The sequence below is a fragment of the Sarcophilus harrisii genome, chromosome 3 (assembly GCF_902635505.1).
Source record: "Sarcophilus harrisii chromosome 3, mSarHar1.11, whole genome shotgun sequence".
Lineage (NCBI taxonomy): Eukaryota > Metazoa > Chordata > Mammalia > Dasyuromorphia > Dasyuridae > Sarcophilus > Sarcophilus harrisii.
Window position 1 is genome coordinate 356,627,657 of NC_045428.1, and position 21,483 is coordinate 356,649,139.

Here is a 21,483-nt window from a genome sequence, read left to right on the forward strand (position 1 = left end):
AAACCATAAGAACAATTTCCTGGATTTCCCCTGCTTCTTTGATAGGTGTATAATAATTATTAATAAGTGTCTATAATGTGCCAAACACTATGCTAGGAGCTGGAGCTGCAAAGTCAAAACAAAATGGTCCTTGCCTTAAAAAAAAGCTTCCTTTTTGTTGGTAGAAACAGCATGTGTTCATATATAGAGATTTTAAAAAATCTAAACCAAACACAATGGAATTTGGGTGTGTGATAGAGAGTGTCAGCTGGCCAGACTAAGGAAAGGCCTCTAGTAGAAAATGATGCTAAATCTGAACTTGAAGGAAGTTAGAGTGAAGGTAAGGAGATGTACATTCCTAGTATGGGAAATAAGCCATGGTAAAGCATGGATGTGGGAATGCATTTTATATGGGAAGAATAGCAAAGCTGACAATTGCACTGGATCTAGAATAAGTGAAAGAATCTGGAAAGATGGGATGGATTCAGATCACAATGGACTATAAATGGCAAAAGATTTTTGTTTGATATCAGAGATAACAGAATCAGAGTGCTTCTTGACCTGGAGAAGGACATGTTCAAAGTTTGTGTTTTAGGCTTATCGCTTTGGCAGCTGGGTTGGAATATATCTGCTATGGACACAGGAAAGTGACTGGATGCAGGGAGAAATATTAAGGAGCCTCTTGCAAAAGTGCTGCTAGGCACTTGATAGACATTGAGAGACTGGAATTAATTTAGTGGCCAAGGAGATGGATACAAAAAATGTTTTGGAAGTAGGATTGATAAAGTTTGGCAACTTGTTGGAGGTAAAGAGATAGTGCAGTAGATAGAGCAATAGCTCTAGAGTCAAGAAGGCCTTCATTTAAATTCAACCCTAGGCATTTAGTACCTGAATGATCGTCAGTTTACCTTTGTTTGCTCCAGTTTCTTCATCTGTAAAATGGGAAGGATAATTAACACCTACCTCCCAGGATTATTGTAAGGATCAAATTAAATAATAATTGTAAAGCACTTAACACAATGCTTGGCACATAGTAGGTGCTATAGAAATGTTTGCTGCTATCATTATTATTATTGTTACATAGTGGGGGAGAGAGACTTGAATCCAGATCTTCCCTATATGGGATTATCTCTAATTTATTTCACCATAATCATATTTTATTGTCTGCTTCTCAGAGAGTTCAAGAAGAATGAAAATCAAAAAAGCCAATGGATTTGGCAAATAAGTGGTCACTGGAAATTTTGAAGAGAATATTTACAGTTGAGTAATGAGGTTGTAAAGCCTTTTAAAATACTTGACTTAATAATAATGCTTATTAATTTATCTAATATTTTTATGGCACATATGTGCCAGGCATTGTGCTAAACACTTAACACATACCTCATTTGATCCTGGAAAGTAAATGCATTTTACATTTGAGAAAATTGAGGCACATGGAGGTTAAGTGCCCAAGGTCAACACAGCTAGTAAGTGTCTGAGGCTGAGTTTAGCTTCCTTTATATTATATTATCTTGTTTTATCCTTATAATAGCAACCCTGTGAGGTACATTTCACAGATGTCGCAACCAAATCTTGGAGACTTGCTTCACTTAGCTAATGAAAGAATGGACAAATATTCTGGATTAACCAAGTGTTCCTGAGTGAACGAACATTGGAATTTTAGGCAAGTTTCATGGCAAAGGAAGTATTGCATAAAAAGTAGTGGGACATCTTATAGCTATTTTAAAAATTGTTAAGATAGTGTCAAGATTAAAGTATGATTAGAATATTTGTTGCCAATTTTATCTAGTTGGCTGATAGTAAATAAATTACTGTTTAATTGTAACAAACTTACATGGAAATAAAACCAAAAAACAATGCAAAAATTAAAGTAGTTCAGATTTTTCTAAATTACATAACTTTTTGAAACAAATCTTGCTTTTGGGGTGGTTTTACTATCAGGGCCTTGTTCTTTATCAAATTCTTAGAATAATTGAGATAATACAGTGCTTGGGCCCAGTGGATGATAATGGGAATTGACAGGTATAGAAGGGAATGGGAGGACACTTAGCATGGTCAACAAAAATTTCACAATGCTTTGTTTTAGTTCTGGAAACTTGTTGGTTTCAGCACAGTGATTGAGGTCTCTGGATATATCCTAGGCACTATTTAGTTGTAGTGGTGGTAGTAGTGCTTTATTACCTTTATCCCACTATAAGGTAGACTGTTTTGATAATTTCTTGTCCTTTACTTCCTTTCTGAACTCTTTTCTCATATACTTCTTTTTAGCAATTGCCCTGGATGTTTAGTTGTAGTGGTGGTAGTAGTGTTTTATTACCTTTATCCCACTATAAGGTAGACCGTTTTGATAATTTCTTGTCCTTTACTTCCTTTCTGAACTCTTTTCTCATATACTTCTTTTTAGCAATTGCCCTGGATGTTCCATTATTTAGGTCTAGTGCTCTCACTGTTTTTTTTTCCCCACTTAATAATATTTTATTTTTTTTCCAATTACATATAAAGATAGTTTTTAACATTCACTTTTGTCCTAATTTTTTCTCCCTCTCTTCCTTCCTTCCCTCCTCCCAAAGACAGCAAGCAATCTGATTTATGTACAGTAATTTTTAAACATTTCCATATTAGTCATGTTATAAAAGGAAAATCAGAACTAAAGTGAAAAACCATGAAAAAGAACCACCCTTCCCCCCCCCCCAAAAAAAAAAAAAACTATGCTTTTATCTGCATTTAGTCTCCAAAGTTCTTGCTTTGGGTGTAATTGGCCTTTTCTATCCCAAGTCTATTGGAATTGTCTTAGATCATTATATTGCTGAGAAGAGCTAGGTCAACATAGTAGATCACACAGTATTGCTATCACAATGTACAATGTTCTCCTGGTTCTGCTCACCTCATTCAGCATTAGTACATGTAAGTCTTTCCAGGGTTTTCTGAAATACAGAACGATAGTATTCTGTTGGCTTTGTATGCCACAAGTTGTTTAGCCATTCCGTAATTGATAGGCATACTTTCAGTTTCCAATTCCTTGCCACCATAGAGTGTTATAAACATTTTTGCACATATGGCTCCTTTTCCCTTTTTTTGATCTCTTTGGGATACAGGCCCAGCAGTGCAGTACCCTGACTGTTGCCCAAGGTCTCCTAGGGGTATTGGTGTGCCCTATCCAAGTATAGTCTCCCCATCTGTCAGCTCTAGGCAACTAGAACTCATTGCTCTCCCCCCATCAAAGTGTCCATGACTGTTATTCCTGTGTTACCTGTAGCATTCAGATAATTAACTAGAATTTCATTGTAGATACAAAGAAAGGTAAAGGCCAGTATTTACTCTTAAGGAAATCACATTTTGATGGGAGAGAGGGACTAGTGTTAAGGAGAGGAGGATTGGGAAGAGGCTTCCTATAGAAACTGAAATTTGAAAGAAGCCATGGAAGCTAAGAAATTGAGATGAGGGGGGAGAGCATTTCATGCTTGGAAACAGCCAGGAAAATGCCAGTAATACTACTGGATTGTAGAGTTGGTTGGGGAAAGGGCATAGATAAGGTGTTAGAAGACTGGAAAAGTAAGAAGGAGCCAGATTATGGAGGGGTTTAAAAGCTAAACAGGATTGTGTTGGTTCCTGAAGAAGGGAGTCACCAGAGTTGATTGAATAAGGGCAATGACATGATCAGATGCACTTTGGGAAGATTGGTTTGACAGCTAAGAGTGGAAGACTAGAATGGGGAAAGACTTTGAAATATGGAGAACCCCAGGTTCTCTACCTTCCTATATGAAATTAACGAGGCCCATAAAACTAATAAGTGCAGTTGATCAAAATTAAAAGAAAACTTCTAGGACTCTACTTTTTCTCCTTATGGTCATATGTATAATTTCTTTGCGAATTGACCTGAATTCAAGTCTTTAAAGATTTTAAGTCAGACAAGATAGAATTATAATCCCTTGTCATCACAGTTTAGGATGGAAGGAGAGGAGATATTCTTGGGTAGGTGGAGTTTTCAGTGTCCCTTAATTATGAGAATTTGCTTACTCTATTCAACATAGGCAATAGAATAATACTTAAGGAAGATATTTGCTGGATAAAAGTGGAATACATATAGCATTTTCAAGGATCCTCACATAGTCTCTGGCATATAATAGGTGCTTAATAATATGTTTATGTGGAAAAGTGGAATTTCTTTAAACATCTTTTGTCTATTGCTTTTTAAAAGACTGTTTTTAATACTACATGTCTTATTCATAAAACTAACCTGGACAAACCCAGATAAAATGGGACTATAGCTTCTACCTTATGTCTTTAAGTCTTTGTTTTAGTCAGTTATATTATCGACAAGATTGTTATTGACAAGAGAGAGTTTTAGGAGATGTGTAGGTATCAAGGAACAATTCCGAAAGGATAAATTCTAAAATTCTAAAAATCAATTTGGGCATCTGTAAGCCATATGGTTGCCTCATTTTCTTTAATGCCTCTTTATATCACTGATTTAAAAAATAGTGTGCTAAGTAAAGATAGTGACTTAGAATTTTTTTTTACCCATCTCATTCACAGGCACTTGAGTCAAAATATATCAGGGGCTTAGCAATTAAGGAACCAGTTGGAAGGAGACGCTGCATTAACATACAGTGAGAATCTTCAGGGTCCTATAAATAATTCAAGTATTACGTTGAACAACAGGCCAGTCACAAATTTAGCCCCATCTGTTGCTGCCTTGCAAAGAAATGATTCCATCACAAACCAAAAAAGCCAGCAAAACCAGGCAGTCCTTAGAATGGACTAATTATCAGTTTCGGAAGTCAATTGAAAGCTGCTGGGTGTTGTTAGGTGTTGCTGCTCTTGTTAGGTGTTAGATAAATAAATCCATTAGATGATTTCAGATTTGGGGATTTATAGACATGCTAGGTTTTCCTAATCTGAATGAGAATTGCTATTTTAACATTAAACCCAGGGATATTGGTAGCTCTTCCTTCTGATTTGTGCTGAGAAATGACATTAGGAAATTAGTTTTGCAGTGGACAATTGTTAGTGTTTCAAGATCTCTTGCCACTGTGTAGAAGATAGCTAAGAATTGTGGTATGTAGAATGAACATTTGTACAGCTATCCAGTCTTTTTAAAAGAAGTTGTGAATAAAAAAGATGTTGTAACATAAAATATGATATGACCTTTTCATAAGAAAAGTGATTCTTAAAAAAATTAAATTTACAATTGACTTTTAAAGTCACTTAAGGTACATTTAGCACATTGTGTAAAAGATGCTATATATGTGCAAAATGATTACAATAAGTGAATAGATAGTTTTACTTTCCATTGATACATACAACAACTTATAGACTAGCTGCTGTCTCCATTTGACTGTATAGAGATTTCTTTTGTACTTACTATGATGTTGAAATTGTGTATCATTAGGATGGCCATTGTCTGTTTAATTAATATTTACAGAAAATACTTAATTTGTCTGTTATGTTGGTTTTTAAGTTGAAATAGCAAGGTGGTCAGCAAATCTATCTTGCCTGAATTGTAGGGGAGATGAAATTACCCTTCTACTCTCTCTATAGGTTCCTAGGAACCTGAATCTTAAAAAAGGGATAACTAGGTAGTTGTTGTTTCATGTGTGAAATTTTAATGAATTACTGCCAGACTAATGATTTTTAAAATATACATTTTAGAATTTTAATATTTCTGCTGAGAATTCCTGATTGGTGTCTCATTATTGTCTATTGAATTCATGTTTTTTTGTTTGTTTGTTTTTGTTTTTGTTTTTTGCTATTTGTTCATAGAATTGTTATTTCTTCATTCTAGGGCTTTTCATTTTATAATTAAAACCTCTTTGCAAACCTTATAAGTGTGATGTAAATGAATGCTCTTGTGTGTATACAAACACACACACACACACACATACACAGTCTTTTCAGCTCTTAAAGGTAATTACACTTGACAACTACAAAGGACAGGATGCTTATTTAAAGCAGTGAACATTTCCTATCAGATGAAAGCCTATCATTCTAGCCTGTACAGATACTTATCAATCTAATAACTCCTTTTCCTGTAGACAGCAGGTAGAAGACCCTGGGCCATGGGAAACCTGCTTTTAAAAGGGGGGGGGGAGAGGAAATGCACATTAATCTTCATTTGCTCCTCCTTTCTCTTCTTACTCTCCTATTCACCATCTTTCAATGCTGTATTTCTTGGTCTGTTTGTAGCTGTCTTCCCTGTTACGATCAGTTATTCAGTAATCGCCTCGTGGGGCCTTCTCCAGAGACTGAGTCCACTGCAGTGCAGGGAATATTTCTCGATTAACGGGTGAGATTGCCATGGAGACAGATTGCCTGGTGTCAGCTCTTACCTAGTGCTGGGAATTTACAATCCCCAAATGTGTTTGTGAGCTGGACAGTTTATTTACCAAGGGTAACTCTGGAAATCTTTCCCTGGTTCTATTTAAGGGCAACAGGGCTCCAAAAAGGCAGCCTTTTTCCTGATGTCTGGGCAGTATAGCCAAGCTCTGGTCATCCTCTCTGTTGCTTTTGTTCCTGTAGGATGCAGCTTTGTTCTTTCCTGCCTGATGGGCTGCAACAAAGAATAATCCTGATTGTGTGACCTTATGAATAGCAGCTCCGAAGAGCTCATTATTAAAAAGTAGCTTTGTGGGGAAGTTGCTGCTGCTTTGGTTCAGAACTGTATTGTTCAAAGCAAGCTATAGAGAACCACTGTAAATCTCAAATTTTTATTTTTATCACATAAAAACAACCAAATGCAGACTTAATAATATTCCTATATTAATTTTGTTACTCAGCTCGGACCACAGAGATGTGATGCTTTTTCCTTCCTGCCCAGAAATTGACTATGTATAAAAGTGAAAAGAGAGGCAACATGGTGTACAAATATGTTATCAAACTCAAATAGAAAGCAGGACCACTAAATTACAAAAAGGGATCCCCTAATTAATTAGGTGCATATTGACTTAGAAAACTACATATTAACATTATCAGTGTTTTATTACATTTTTACTTATTTATTAAATACTTCCCAATTACATTTTAAAATTCAAGAGGGATATGAGCTACATGTGGCCTGTAATTGACACCTCTATTGTAGAAGACAAGATGTAGCCTTGAAACCATGATGTCTGGGTTCATAATATATAAATATATTGGCTGGGAAAGTCATTTTTTCATCAGTGCTCTGGATTGTCAAACGAGCTCTAAACTCTTTGCCTTGCAAAACTATCTCCAGTGTCCTTGGAACCCAGATTAAAGTATAATTGTGAAATGTTTATCAAAACAAATAAAAATACAGTAAAATGCAGAAAATATTAATTTGTGGTTTTCTAAGTCAATATGTGATCAAGAGGGATCTGTTTCTATTTGACTTTGACATCACTACAGTTGCAGCAAAGATGTTGAACCCAACATATAGAAGAAGTTTCTTTACAGGAGGGTTCTCTAAAAGAATGAAATCATAGATCCAGTCCACATCTCTATCCCTATGAAAGTAACAATGACCTTAAATGTTTTTCATCTTTGAAGGAAAGGTCAGTAATTTTCAGTCACAAGAGGCTGACTCCAGGCTAGGCAGAAGTGATTATTGGTTTGAGAGCAAAAAAGTTAGTTTGGATCAAGAGTAATGGGAGATGTTTAAAGATATTTCCAAGATTTAAAAAAAAAGGAGAGAGATAATTGTAGCTAAAGAACAATTTTTGTCTTGGAGATCATTTGTTTGCAAAAATCGGGTCTCCCATGCTAGGTATCCTCATACCCAGCCCTTGGGCCTTCTTCCAGAACGTGCAAATACTCGTCTCTACTTAGAATACTGTGTTTAGAGGTATTTGGAACAAAAGTAAGCAGAGTTACATGTTCTTTCAAGATTTCTTTTCTGTATATTTTATAAGGTTAAAGTGAATTAGCATAGGATTATCTGAATCCATTTTATCTGGTAGTCTTATTAAGATATGGAGATTAATAATCTTGCTTCAAATTAGCATTTATTCTGGATCTGCCATCTTCCTGGGCTACGAGACTAATTTGGTCTAGATTAGGTGCCAGAAGATTCCAAAAATTTGAAGGATTTCAAGGACTTTGGGGGATTCATAGTGAAATTCTAGCTAAAACTGGAATAGGGTTACTGCTTTCCTGGTGCATGGGTGTGTTTGGCTCTAGAGACATATTTTAAACAAAAGTGTAGTTCTTCTGCATCTCTTCCTTCCTGCCTAGTTTATCAATTAGAAAGTAAACTTCTTAAATTTAGGGACCAAACTATATTCATTTCTAGCACTGGGAACAGAGCATTATACAAAGTTGGATCCTTTGCTAGTGGAGTGAGTCCTGAATTTATAGTCTGAAGATTTAGCTTTAGATTCCCCTTCAGATACTTATTACCTATGTTACCATGGGGAAACTACTCAACCTTTCTGTGCCTTAGTTTCTTCATTTGTAAAATTAGGGGGTTGAACCCCCTGATCCTTCCAGTGCCAAATTTATGATGCTATGAACCTAATAAATATTGGATAAATGAAATGGTCAGGATGAAGACTATCGACTGGATTTATTGGGGATTACTTTAAATTAAGCATTTGACCTTAATGAAATATTGATTCAGACCTGGTTCAGTTTGAAAGGTTCTTCTTGTTATATTAGAGGTCAATAATTTTAGAAAATCTATATATGTTTTAATTCAAGATGGCTCATTAAGTACTTTTGGGAAAACATTCAGTTTTTCAGTGTTAAGCAAATTACTCTATTTCATTCCAGTTTGGGGTTCAAAGACTGAACTAAAAATTAAAACTAACTCATTGTACTAAAAAAGAAATTGTGAGTACTGGAAAGTCTCATCTGGAAAGTCTAATGATTGTACCATATAGCAATTTAGCAAGTAAGAGAGAGAAATATTAAATACCAAGGTCAACTCATCATAGTGTTTTGTGTATATTGAAATAAATGAGTGCAGAATTCTAATGTTTTTCTCAAAGCATAATATACAGTATTATTAATGAGATCTTGGGCTTGGGAAATCACTTATTCAGTTTTGTCTGAGAAATGCTTCCTGGAAGAGTGCAGTGCACCTGAGGCTCTCCATAAATAGTTATTTATGTGGGCTTGGGCATGACACATTATGAGAATTTATGCATTTTACTAAAACGATAATTAATGAACTTTAACTGTAAAATAGAACAGAAATATCATATATATATATATATATATGTATATGTCTCTGTGTGTTGTGTTTTTGATTCTTTATCAAACCATTAGAAAAACATTTTCCAGGATTTGTCTGAGCAAAGTGATTTAATTAGAGTTTCTTTTGTGTGTTCTTTACAATGTGTGACTGCTGTTATAAGCATTGGACAGCTTGAGAATTCCACTTTTAATGTCCTTCAATTTATACATACCTTTTTGGAAACCCTAAAACAGTTATCATCTTTTCTTCCACAGAAGCAACAAATATTCTTAGCATTTTGGAAAGCAATACCAAAATTCTCTCTACAATATTCCGTGTGTGTGTGTGTGTGTGTGTGTGTGTGTGTATAATTAGCACATTGTTTTTATTTAAATTTATTTTTGCCATAAACTTAAATATCAAATAAAATTGTCATTTCTATACACGTAGCACTGAAAAAGGGTAGATAAAAGAAAACTATATATATGAAGCTGTTTTCTATTATGTAAAGCTTTCTATCACTCTTTGTGTGTGTGTGTTGTATGTGTGTGGCACTTCCCCTCCCCACACACATTTATTATTCAGCGTGCAGCTTTCAAATCTATTCTTCTTGTTTGTGCTTTTTGGACTTTCTTCTCTGCATTAATAAACAAAGATGCTTCAATAACATTTTTTCCTTTTTTCCCCTCCCTCCTTCCCTCCCTCCCTTCCCTTTCTTTCCCTTCCCTTCCTTTCCTTTTCCCTTCCCTTCCTTTCCCTTTCCTTCCTTTCTTCCTTCCTCCCTCCTTCCCTCCCCTCTTTCCCTCCCTTCCTTCTTCTCTCCCTCCTTCCCTCTCCTTTCCTTCCTTTACTTTTTCCTTTCCTTTTCTCTCTCTTTTCTACTTCCTTCCTTCCCTCCTTCCTCCCTCCTTCTTTACTATGAAAAACAAAGCCCTTGTTATACATATTTATAGTCAGCAAAACAATTCCCAACATTAGTAGTGTCTGAAAATTCATGCCTAATTCTCCACCTTAAGTTCATTATTTCTCTGTCCAGATGTAGGTAATATGCTTCATCATAAATCCTTTGGAATCACAATTATTGTATTGTTCAGAGCTCTCAAAACTTGTTTTTCATTGTAATGTTTTTGTATAAATTGTTCTCCAGGTTCTACTCACTTCACTCTGTATCTTAGCATGTTTCTCTGAAACTGCCATTTCATCATTATTTATGACATGATAATGTTTCAGAATTCATATGCCATAATTTGTTACTTTTTCCTTTTTTGTGACTATCATATAGTTTATAGGCAAGTGCCTTCCTGAGTTCTGTTTCTGCTGCCAGAAGAACTGCATTTCCTAATGCGGGGTAAGGGTGGGGGATAGGAGAAAGCCAAAATGGGACATTTTTGTGCATCAAATGCTGAAAGACTATTGAGAACTTAGGATCTGTAATAAATGAAGCTGTGCTCTAGGTTTCAAGAATAGTGAAAATCAGGAGATTCAGATTCTATAGTTTTCTGATAATCATAGATTGTATTTGGCCCTTGATTTGGGTGTTTCTTTTAATGAAGCACTTACACAGCTAGCAATTAGCATGCTTCCACAGTCTGCATTGAATTTTGCTCCATAATGAGTAGAATAATAGTGAGGGGTCTGCTGAAACCTTTTTAAAAAGACAAGATATAGGCAAAGAATTCACATGTAAATTTGTCTAAGGATGAAGTGATCTATATATAGCACGATTGATGTCATGTAGTCTTTTTTTGTCTCCAGACTTGTTTTGCACAATTAGCTGCATTTTTTTCTAGCCAAATGGAAGAAATTATAAATAACTCATTGAAAGCAAGGGGCTATTTCGTTTTTGTCATATATCCTTAGCACCTAAAGCAGTGCTTGGAACATGATAGGAGATTTATGATAAAGTTGATTGATTGATAGGATTCTTACTTATGTACTAAGTTCTGGGAATTGATGTTTGTTTTTCATCTTGACCTCATCCTCTACCATACATGGCCTTTCCAAAAACGCATTTTATATTTTTCCCCTTAAGTCTTGGGCTTCCTTTAACATATTGTATTCCTTAGTGTTGTGGCTTTGGATTTATTTTTAAAACAGGGGAAGCTGTGCCTGAGGATGAACAGATCAGTGCTAAAGACCAGAAGAATCTGGAACCCTGTGACAATACACCCATCATAGACAACATGACCCCTGTTGTCTCTAGCATCTCCACAGAAGAGAAACAGAAATATGATGAGGAGATAACCTGCTTATATAGACAGTTGGATGATAAGGTTTGAAGCTTAAAATTTCTCGGGGTGGGGGGAGGCCTATCTTTTTAATCATGGTAAACTTCAAGAAGCCCAGATTGTCATCATGCAACCATATTCTAGATGGTTCTCCTATTACATCAAAGGAACATATTATCTGGGATTGATACAATTTAAAAGGCTAATCAGAGTAGAGCAGCATTCAGACCTGGCTTATAAATGATTCCTTTCTCTAGATCTGAAAAGGATTTTTCAATAGAAATCCATTTTACTTCTACCCTACCACCCCCAATCCATAGACCAGTGGATTTTTAAGTTGGAATGAAATTTAATTGGATGGTTAGGCCTGACCACTGTGAGTACTTACTGGTAATTTCATGAAGATAGAGCAGTAAGAATTGGACCAGAGAGCCAATGAAGATTTCTATTAGAACTGATTTTGAGGGAAAGAGTAATACTTCCCAAAGACAAAACGTATTCTTGAATTCTGCAGGTAGAGGGCTATATCACTCATCTCTAGTTCCCCAAGCCAAAAGATATTTGGCCATTTCATTTTGGGTATGATATATGAAAATCTGGGGAACCTAAAATTTTTGGCACTAGAAAAACTGTTGTTTTGATGCATGCTATTTTAAGAATGTTTGAACATGCAGAACTGGGATGCCTACATTATATGTTCACTCACTTAGGCATAAAACACTTTTAAGTATCATTTTTTAATCATAAGTATCATTTCAAATATCATTACTACATGTCAAATAGATATGTTTCAATGTAGTCATTGGAGAGAAGTAAAAAAGACCTTGAAGATTCAAAATGATGTCTATCTGTTTCCAGTGAAGGCAAGGGGAGAGTAGAAATAATGGATATTAAATGAATATTTTACATTGTGTTGATGTTTTGTCCTTGATATATTCTGAATCCTTTTAGCTCATTTATTAAAAGGTTGTTGATATTTTTGGTGCAATTTAATTCTACTGAAGTTCTTCCTAAATTGCTCTAGGAATTCCTGAGATTCACATTGAGCAGCTTTGTTATGTGGATACTGCCATTAATCTTACAAGTGCTTTGTTTGTGATAAATGCTCAGCATCCAATTTTTTTTTGGGGGGGGGACTATGGTCTATTGTATTAAAGGGTCCTTTTAGTTTATTTTCTGAGTTTATTTTATAACTATAGCAGTTAAATTGGGGGCAACCTGGCCCTTATGAGTTCATCTATAATACACTTTTGTTCTCATGAGAGCTTTGCCTAATTAATCTTTCAGCTACTAGACATAGTATTGCTTTTTATTGCTTATACAGGATTTTTGAAAGAAATTTTTCTAGGCTGTAGTGCAGAGTTAATCTGAAACTGTAGTTTATGTTTTACTCCTGATTTCTGAAATTAATTATTGAATTTTCAGAAATCACAAAGATATCCAAAATTATTTGTCCCATCATAAGCAAAATAGTTCTGGTTCTTTGACTCTACCCCCTTTGTGGTAAAAGAGAGAGAGATCTTATTCCACTTACTTTTTGTCTTCTCACCTGTTACTCATCTTGGTCACTTCTAGGTCCCAGGAAAAGAGTTAGCAATTGCTACCTACTTATTTCTTTTACTTTAGTTGGATTATGAAGCACCCGAAGAGAGCCAAAGAACATTGACAAAAACAATCTCTTCTTCAGTTACCTACATGCTAAATTTAGAAAACAAGACATCAATAGTGCTAGATCCTTATAACAAAAATACCATTTTTGGAGGCTTTCTTTTGGTGCACTTTCTCTTTCTAAACATCTAATCTGATGTAAGAGTTAGGTAGTAGAATTCTTCTGTATAAGTTTGTGAAATAATTGAAGATTTAATGGTGTTATAAAAAAATACTCTGTAGAGAAAGTATTTTAAAGGCAACCTTCTTACAGATAAGAGAGATTACAAATAATGCTGCGGACTGGGAATGGAAGGCGTAGATATGCATACACTGGTTTTAGAATATTATTTCTACATCAAAAGCTGTAACATGTTAGTTGACAGCTTTGAAGGTCAGGTTCTTAAAGGGAACCCCCGGGAGAGCAACAAGCCCCTTCTGTTTCGTCCTATCCATTTTCATAACAAGGCTGCATGTTGCTGCATGTCAAATTCCTAACCATCCTCTGCAGTAGGTTGGTACTAAGCAAGTGCCCAGTTAGGTCCTAGGACATTGTTTTTATATTTTTAACTCTTCCTATTTCCCAGAAAAAGAAAAATGTGAATAGGGGTTGTTTTGTGTTACATTTTGAAGATTTTATTGGAAATGATGAAAATGATAGCAGAGCATGCAGAGTTAATCTCCTGCTGCTAGGCAGCTCATGCCTGCTGTTCCACCCACATCTGGGGGTGGGTAGCTTACCAGGTGAAAGCCAATCGAACAAATTTACATTCTAGTTACAAAGGGCTTAAAAAGCTAGCATCCAAGCTTTGACAGCAGCAACATCTAGTGGCAGAAAATGAGAATGAAAATAATGGATTTGCCCAAGGAGAAGATTCCTTATCAAATCAATAGCTGCCTCCTCATCACTCTCCCCCACCCCCTCAGCCAAGCATTAACTTGTGCATTCTGGTCCTTGAAAATTTTTTTCTCCTTTACTTATAAATGGAATTCGCTTCTGTACTGGAATATTTCATTGCCAAAGATAAATCCTTTCCCATAACTATAAAACTGTTGCTATTTCTCATTTCTCAGCCAAAATGCAAATAATGCCTGTGCATTATTCATGCTAGGTCAATCAAGGCTCCTGTTTCCAGAGCTTTGCTGAGTTGGGCATTTTCTAAATTGACTAGTCTTTCAACCCAGGAGTCCCTTTCCCACACTCCCTGTTTCCCCATTTCCACTTGTCAGCTTTTAACATTGTAAATCTGAGGTTTTCCAATTGACTTAAAAGTAAAGGTTTTCCCCAAACATCCTCGTAGAGCCACTATAAGTAATATGCAGCATCTCTTCCTAGCATTGAAATGGTTAGAATTGGGGATCAAAATAGATTATGATGGTTTTAAAAAATACTTATTTTTTTCTTTTCATTGATGAGTTGTAGTAAGATGCATCATATGAAGGTCCCTAAGATCTTTTTTCAGTTCTATTCTTAGTGTTTGCTTTTTTTTTTTTTTTTTTTTTTTTTTGGTGTAATTTCCAGGTGAATAGGATTAGGCTTCTGTAGTATATTATATATTAGAGAACACTGAGATATTTCATCCATTGTGAAAAGTAGATTGAGAGGTATTTTAAGCAAATAAAAACATGGAACCAACTATTTATCTTCTGAAATAATAGTAGAAGGAAGGAGAGTTATACTTTTCTCTTTAATCTACAATCAAGCCCATAGCTGATGTCTTAGTGGCTATTTTCTGGAAACCTAGGTGTCAAAAGTGGAAACACTAGTAAAAAAAATTAAATGTCCTATTTCATTTCAGGATGATGAAATTAACCAGCAGAGCCAGCTGGCTGAAAAATTAAAGCAGCAGATGTTGGATCAGGATGAGGTAAAGAGACAAACAAAAAACTCAAAGTTATTAGAATTTTTGTTTAATTCTACAAATTGTAACTTTTCCAAGAGACTAAAAAAAGCTTTTGTTCAACTCCAATGGAACTTTCTGATTGTTTTCTTTTATCTTAGGACAGTAGGATGACGCCTTTCTTAGTGGAATTTGAAAAATGAGGCATGCCTCAGTCTGTGACATTTTAAGCATTTTAAGTGCTTTCCTTTCCTTCCCTCCCTTTTCTCTTCCTCCTTCCCTTTCCCTTCCCCCCTTCCTTTCCCTTCCCCCTTTTCCCCCCATTCTCTCCTCCCCCTTCCCCTTCTCTCTTCCTTCTTTCCCTTTCTCCCCTCCTCCCTCCCCCTTCCCCTTCCTGCCTTCCTTCTCTCCCCTCTCCTCCCCCTTCCTGCCTTCCTTCTCCCTCCTCACCTCTTCCTTCTCCCCTCCTCCTCCTCCCTCCCCCCTCCCTCTCTCCCTTCCCCTCTCCCTCTCCCTTCCCCTCTCTCCCTCTCCCTTCCCCTCTCTCCCTCTCCCTTCCCCTCTCTCCCCTTCTTCCTTCCCCTTCCCCTTCCCCTTTTCTTTTTTCTCTTTCCCTTTTCTCTTTCCCCTCTCACCTTCCTCTTCCCTCTCTTCCCCCTCTCCCCTTCCCCTTCTTGTTTCCTTTTCCTTTCTCTTTCCTTTCCACCCATGTAGATAGAAGCAGGTCTTGAAACGAGGAGGGTGAAATGCATAAGAGAATCTTAGTACTCTAGACAAGAATTGCTGTCTCTTTATTTCCAACTGACATTACTTCTATTACTCCTCCACACTCATTTGGATGCCATTTATAATTACCCTCATATATCAACACTGATCATGATCACTATTACCCTTTGGCAATAATACAGAGGGGAGAGGAGAGGTAAGATGCATGCTGGAATGCTTTTGTATCACTAAAAAGTGGAAGGATGCATTTTGACATCCTCAGAAAGAAGAGATGTGTCATGTTCCCACCTCCTCTCTCTCTCATTCACTCACCAACTTAAATTATAAATTTGTGCAAATAGGAATTCATTGTAGTTTTGCTCTATGGAGGATACTCTATTTTTATGCTAATATGGGAAAGGTAGATATGAGTAAATTTAAATCCAAGATAATACCCCCAAATAGTTTCATAGGTATACTTTCAATCTTTTTTCCCCAGTTAACTTTTTCCTGAATATTGTACATTTGTTATTATGGAAGCTTACTAATTAGGAAGTAGCCAAAATATATGACAGAAGGGAATTGTAATATAAGCTGGATATCTAGACTTTGAGTAGTCTGTAATTGTCTGTGTAGCAATGACTGGATTAAAATAGAAAGGGAAGTAAACCCCACATAGATGTAACAATACTTGCTTACATCTTAAAAGTTATCTTGAAATAATTAGTTGATAGTTTTTGCCATTATGGTTGACCATGCATCTCAAACACAGTTTATTTCCCACATATAAACTGATAGCATCTGAATCCTAACATAGATTATACCTGCAAAGTGTGGTTTTGATTCTGTCTTCCTCCCCGGTTCTTTCATTTTCACCTAACAAATGTTTTTGTGGGCATTTCTTTCTTCCTAATTTCAGTTCCATTGCCTTTCTCATTGGAATTTCTAAGGCATAAATTGTAACAATTTCTCCATCACTTTACCAGTTGGTTTTGCTTGATAACCGCTATTTCAGAGTTACATTATTATATAATATATACATATATATTATAATTAATTTCTTTCCCAAGGCTAAAAAGACCCTGCCTCAATAAGTTTGATCCACTCATTCCATCTGCAAAGTGCAAATAGTGGAATAATCTGCTTTGTAAGAGTTTGATGTTCATTCACTCACTTGTAATTATTACTTTTGTATATTTTTGGCTTTCAGCAGAATTTTACGAGCATTTATAAAAGTTTGTATTACCTTCTGCAGTTGTACAAGGTTACTAATTACAAAAGTATTAATAAATTTACTTCCTAGTTCAAAAGAGTATTATTTTGATTCACTGTTTCCATTTTATAGTGACAATCTTGTTCTATTTTATAGCTGGCCTTTACTTCCTCCAAAATTTAAAAAAAAAATTTTTTTTTTAAAGCTTTTAGCTTCTACAAGAAGAGACTATGAGAAGATCCAAGAGGAGCTGACTCGTCTCCAGATTGAGAATGAGGCTGCCAAGGATGAGGTGAAAGAGGTTCTTCAGGCCCTAGAGGAACTAGCTGTCAATTATGACCAGAAGTCACAGGAAGTGGAGGACAAGACCCGAGCCAATGAACAGCTGACTGACGAGCTAGCCCAGAAAACGGTTGGGATATTTTCTAGTGAGGGTGGGGGTGGGGGAGGTTCTCTAGCTTTAGTGGGTTTTCTGCATTTGTAGTAAAAGATGTTAAATGTTTTGGGAACTGATACTTGACAAAAAGATTTTAATGTATCTTTTTTTTTTTTTTTTTTTTTTTTCTGAGAATCTCATGCAAGTTTTCCTGGAAGACATGTAAGCCTACTCCTAAAGTTAGTTAGGTATTCCTCAGCTTGCTGATCCATTTCCTTGAAATATCTTTTCTGGAGCAGCTCCATGTCTAGGCATTAATCCCTGGAGCATTGTATATGGGAGATTATCCTCCATTTTGGACAGCGAGGTGGTGCAGCCTCATTTTCCTGAATTCAAATCTGGTCTTAATTGGAGACATGAGCACCAGAGTATTTGATTTATTTCCTTAGTTCCTCTCAATGAGGAAAACAACTTGTATGTGTGATCTTTGCCCACACTTGGAGGATAGTTGTCTCTCACAGAAATCTGATAGACACAGAACTTTAAACTCTAATGTCAGTGTTGAGGAGTTATAGTTATTTTTTACTTTCCAAGGTCTTTCTACTTCGTCAAACTTACTGCTTTCTACACCTTGCCTTAATTTTTATTTTGTTTGTTTTAGGATTCTGCTCACCCTAATTTGGCTTTTTATTTGTTTAAGCTGGCCCCTCCATTGGGCTCTACCTTGCCTTTCTACCTACCTTTCTCCCCTGTTCCCTCCTTCTCACTACATCTTGGAAAAGGTGGTGTCAATTCCTTGTAACAGATTTTGTGATGAGGTCAGTGTACCCTAGGTTCCAGTAAAGCATTATATCTAGCTATCTGAGGAATAACTTACTGATTTTTGCCCTTTACCATTTGGCAAATGTGTTTGCAAGGGAGAAAAGGAAGCAAGGTTCAACAGTGAACTGCTTCCCTGGGAACCGCTGCATAATGGCTTGGCATCATGAGAATTTGTCCAGTATGCTTTATGGAAGTCATCCAAATTTGATTGGCAAAGGGTGTTAGCAGATGGGGCTGTGAAACTTAATCTGCTCACCATAGGGGATGCAAGAGATGTCATTGACTTCATAAACTCAGCTGGTCTGGCAGAGACTTTTCTAATAATTTCTTAAGATAGGGAAATAAATTTTTTCAACCTGGAATTATTAAATAGAAAAATCAAGAGTTAGAAAAACTACAAAAATATTTAACAATTCTTTTTGTAAGGAGGCTTGTGTTGAATGCCTCATTATATTTTTAAATAGTGAGAAGTCATTGAGAATGATTTTTTTTTCCTACTCAGTATCAATGAATGATTTTTCATAGTACAATCTTGTCACTCTTTATCACTCATATGCTAAGTGCTACTAGCTAATTCTCAAGTAATTCTCATAGTCTAATCAGTAAAATGTGTTATATTGTAAGAGATATATTTGGAAGAATTATGTAAATTGCTTTGTATTAAGTTATATCTCTTTGGTATTAGAGGAACTGCTTTCTTTGTAGGTTCAGTTAATTAGAAAAATACTAAGTCAAAGACTTGTTATCTATTTTGTTGTTGTGTAGTATTAGTCAATCAACAAACATCTGTATGTACCTTCTATATACCAGACACAATGTTGGCTTCTATACAAATGGAACAATTAAGATAATTTCTGCCCTCAAGAAGCTGAATGTGCTTAAGCACGAGTTCTTTCTGATATTACATATCAGGAATGGATAAAAAATTATTTTTTTTAGTCTTTGGCAAGAAAATGGAGCTTTTTAATATATAAAGAATCCCTCTCTTCTTTAGTTTTGTATTATGTGATGAAGATGATCTGCATTCAGTTTAGCTTTTCTGGGAAGATTAGGAAAAATAGTCAGCTACTTCTAAATTAATTTTTTCCTGGTTACTATTGTGTGAGTGTATCACATGAGCAAATTTTAAAAAAAAATTAAAAGCTAAATTGTTAAGAAACTTAATGGGTTTACAAGACTTCTGTCTCCTAAGTGAGGGACAAATCTGAGAGGCTACCTAGAGAACAGATTCACTCAGAAGACAAGATTAGGAGTGTGGGTTGAAATAGAAATTTACATATATATGTATATATGTATATATATATATAACCTTTTTAATAATTGGAATGTCCTGAATTTAAGTTGAATTGAGCCCCTTTCCTTCTCTTCTCCTTTTCTCTCCTTCCACCACCATATTATTCCCTGGTAGGTTATACAGTATTGGTTGAAAAATGCCCAGGCTTTTATTTTGGAATATATAACTTATACCAATGTTTGATTAAAAAAACAACAACAATCAATCTTTTGGAATATTTTATAACCACTTCTACTAATAAAAGAACTCTTTTCTGGACAATGCTTTATAATCTTCCTTAAAATCATGTACTTTATTCATAGGACCAAAAAATGACCTTTTTTTTTTTCTTTTTTTTTTTTTAAATACTGTTGATAAATTCTTTCCAGACTACCTTGAGTGCTACACAAAGAGAGCTGAATCAGTTGCAGGAAATGAGTAATCACCAGAAAAAACGTGCCACAGAGATCCTGAATTTACTGTTGAAGGACCTGGGGGAGATTGGTGGAATCATTGGCACCAATGATGTGAAGACAGTAAGCCATTTCAATCTTTATTTTGGTGTTCATTTTTATAATAACATAACATAGGGAAAAGGACTCAGTTAAATTTGTAGTCAGATATGTTAGGTTCAAATTCAACTCTGCCACTGACTATCTAGATAATAATCTTGGACAATCACTTGGCTTTTTTGGCTTCATTTGTCTTTTTTGATAAAATGAGCCAATGAGGCTATATGGTGGGAATATATGCTAGAGTTAGGGTTAGCGGAGATGGGTTTGAAAATCAGCTCTTTTTTTTTTCCCCCTGTGGCAATTAGGGTGAAGTGACTTGCCCAGGGTCACACAGCTAGGAAGTGTTAAGTGTTTGAAATCAGATTTGAACTCAGGTCCTCCTGACTTCAGGGCAGATGCAAAATCCAGTCTTATTGTGTATATGACACTGAAGAAAAATCACTTACCCTTTGGCTTCTTTTCTTTCCAATATGTGAAATGAAAAAGTTTGGATTAAGAGATCTCAAAGGTTCCTTCAAACTCTTAAATCTTTGAGATACAGTGATCTCTAAGATCCCTGTCAATCTAAGTAATCTATAAATGGATAAGTACTTGTGCTCCCTGCTCTCAAGGAGAGCATTAATGAGAATTAATCCTGTGAAATTGAGAATGTGTTGGGAGAAGAAAGTGAAATTTGATTTTCAATTCGGGAAGATAGTCAATAAATGGTAATTAAGTGTTTACTATACATCAGGCACTATTCTCAGCCTAGGGAATATAAAAAGGGGCAAAAGACAATCTCTGTCTTCAAAGAGCTTAAAATCTAATGGATTGTGTCCATATTCAATTCTTGATTGCACTAAGGTAAATGTCCTATTCCCTGAAGACATATGCCAATGTTTAGGGAAAATGTACAATTAGAAAAAAATTGGGTAAATATGAAAATTAAATTATTTACAAAGGGTTTTATTTTCTTTTGAAAATATGGTAGAGTAAAATTTGTCTCACTGATCTGTTGTATATTTTCTACTTTTTTATTTGACAAAGACCAATTAATACCAACATTTCTGCATGTTGCATATATTTACAAATATAAAACTGGAAAGGAGATTATAAAATCATAGTTTTCATTTAATTTTGTATCTAAACTGTCAGCCTTTATTTTTCCCTCTGTAGAGGAATAAGATAGGAAAGAAGTTTGTTCTTAGCTCCTTGTATTGTGAATGATGCACATGTAGGGAAATGTTTAAAAGATCAGTTATGGAGAATGGAAAGGAGAGGGTTGGTTGTTGAATTTCTTTCTCAAAGAGGACCAAAATGACAACACTATATTAGAATCAAGTTATGGTGTGCCTTACTGTGCACATCATACCAGAACAATATGATCTGGGAATGCATTACCACCATCAAGCACAAATAGAAAAGAGATAAGTTTTAAAATATGAAGGAAATTTTTGTCTGCATGATTTCTAAATAGCCACTTGAAAAATGAAAATGTATTGTTGTGTGAGGTTGACCAATCTTTAAATCCAACTCACCTTCCCCTTTCTGTCTGCCTGCCTCTGTGTGTGTGTGTGTGTGTCTGTCTCTTTCTAGTTCTATTATTTATTGATTGATTTATATAAATGTTTATTTTTAGGTAGACAGTTTATGAATAAGGGACTATAGTTGAGAGGGAAAGACAACTAGTGGTCAAAAGAAGGATGAATTTGAATTCTAACTCTGCCATCTTAATAGTTGTGTCACCTAACAGAACCTTGATTTTCTCA

General features: G+C 35.5%; 1 protein-coding gene across 3 annotated transcripts in view; it reads left to right on the forward strand.

The window, feature by feature from the left end:
• Positions 1 to 21,483, forward strand: part of KIF5C (kinesin family member 5C) — a 188,654-nt gene that overhangs the window by 115,911 nt on the left and 51,260 nt on the right. For all 3 annotated transcript variants that reach the window (XR_004233044.1, XM_031960048.1, XM_031960049.1), the window contains exons 12-15: positions 11,213 to 11,388; positions 14,790 to 14,858; positions 16,955 to 17,161; positions 19,610 to 19,756. Coding sequence is in view for 2 of the 3 variants with exons in the window: in XM_031960048.1 (XP_031815908.1) it covers positions 11,213 to 11,388; positions 14,790 to 14,858; positions 16,955 to 17,161; positions 19,610 to 19,756 (599 nt within the window). In the remaining variant the exon portion in view is untranslated. The remainder of the gene's footprint in view (positions 1 to 11,212; positions 11,389 to 14,789; positions 14,859 to 16,954; positions 17,162 to 19,609; positions 19,757 to 21,483) is intronic.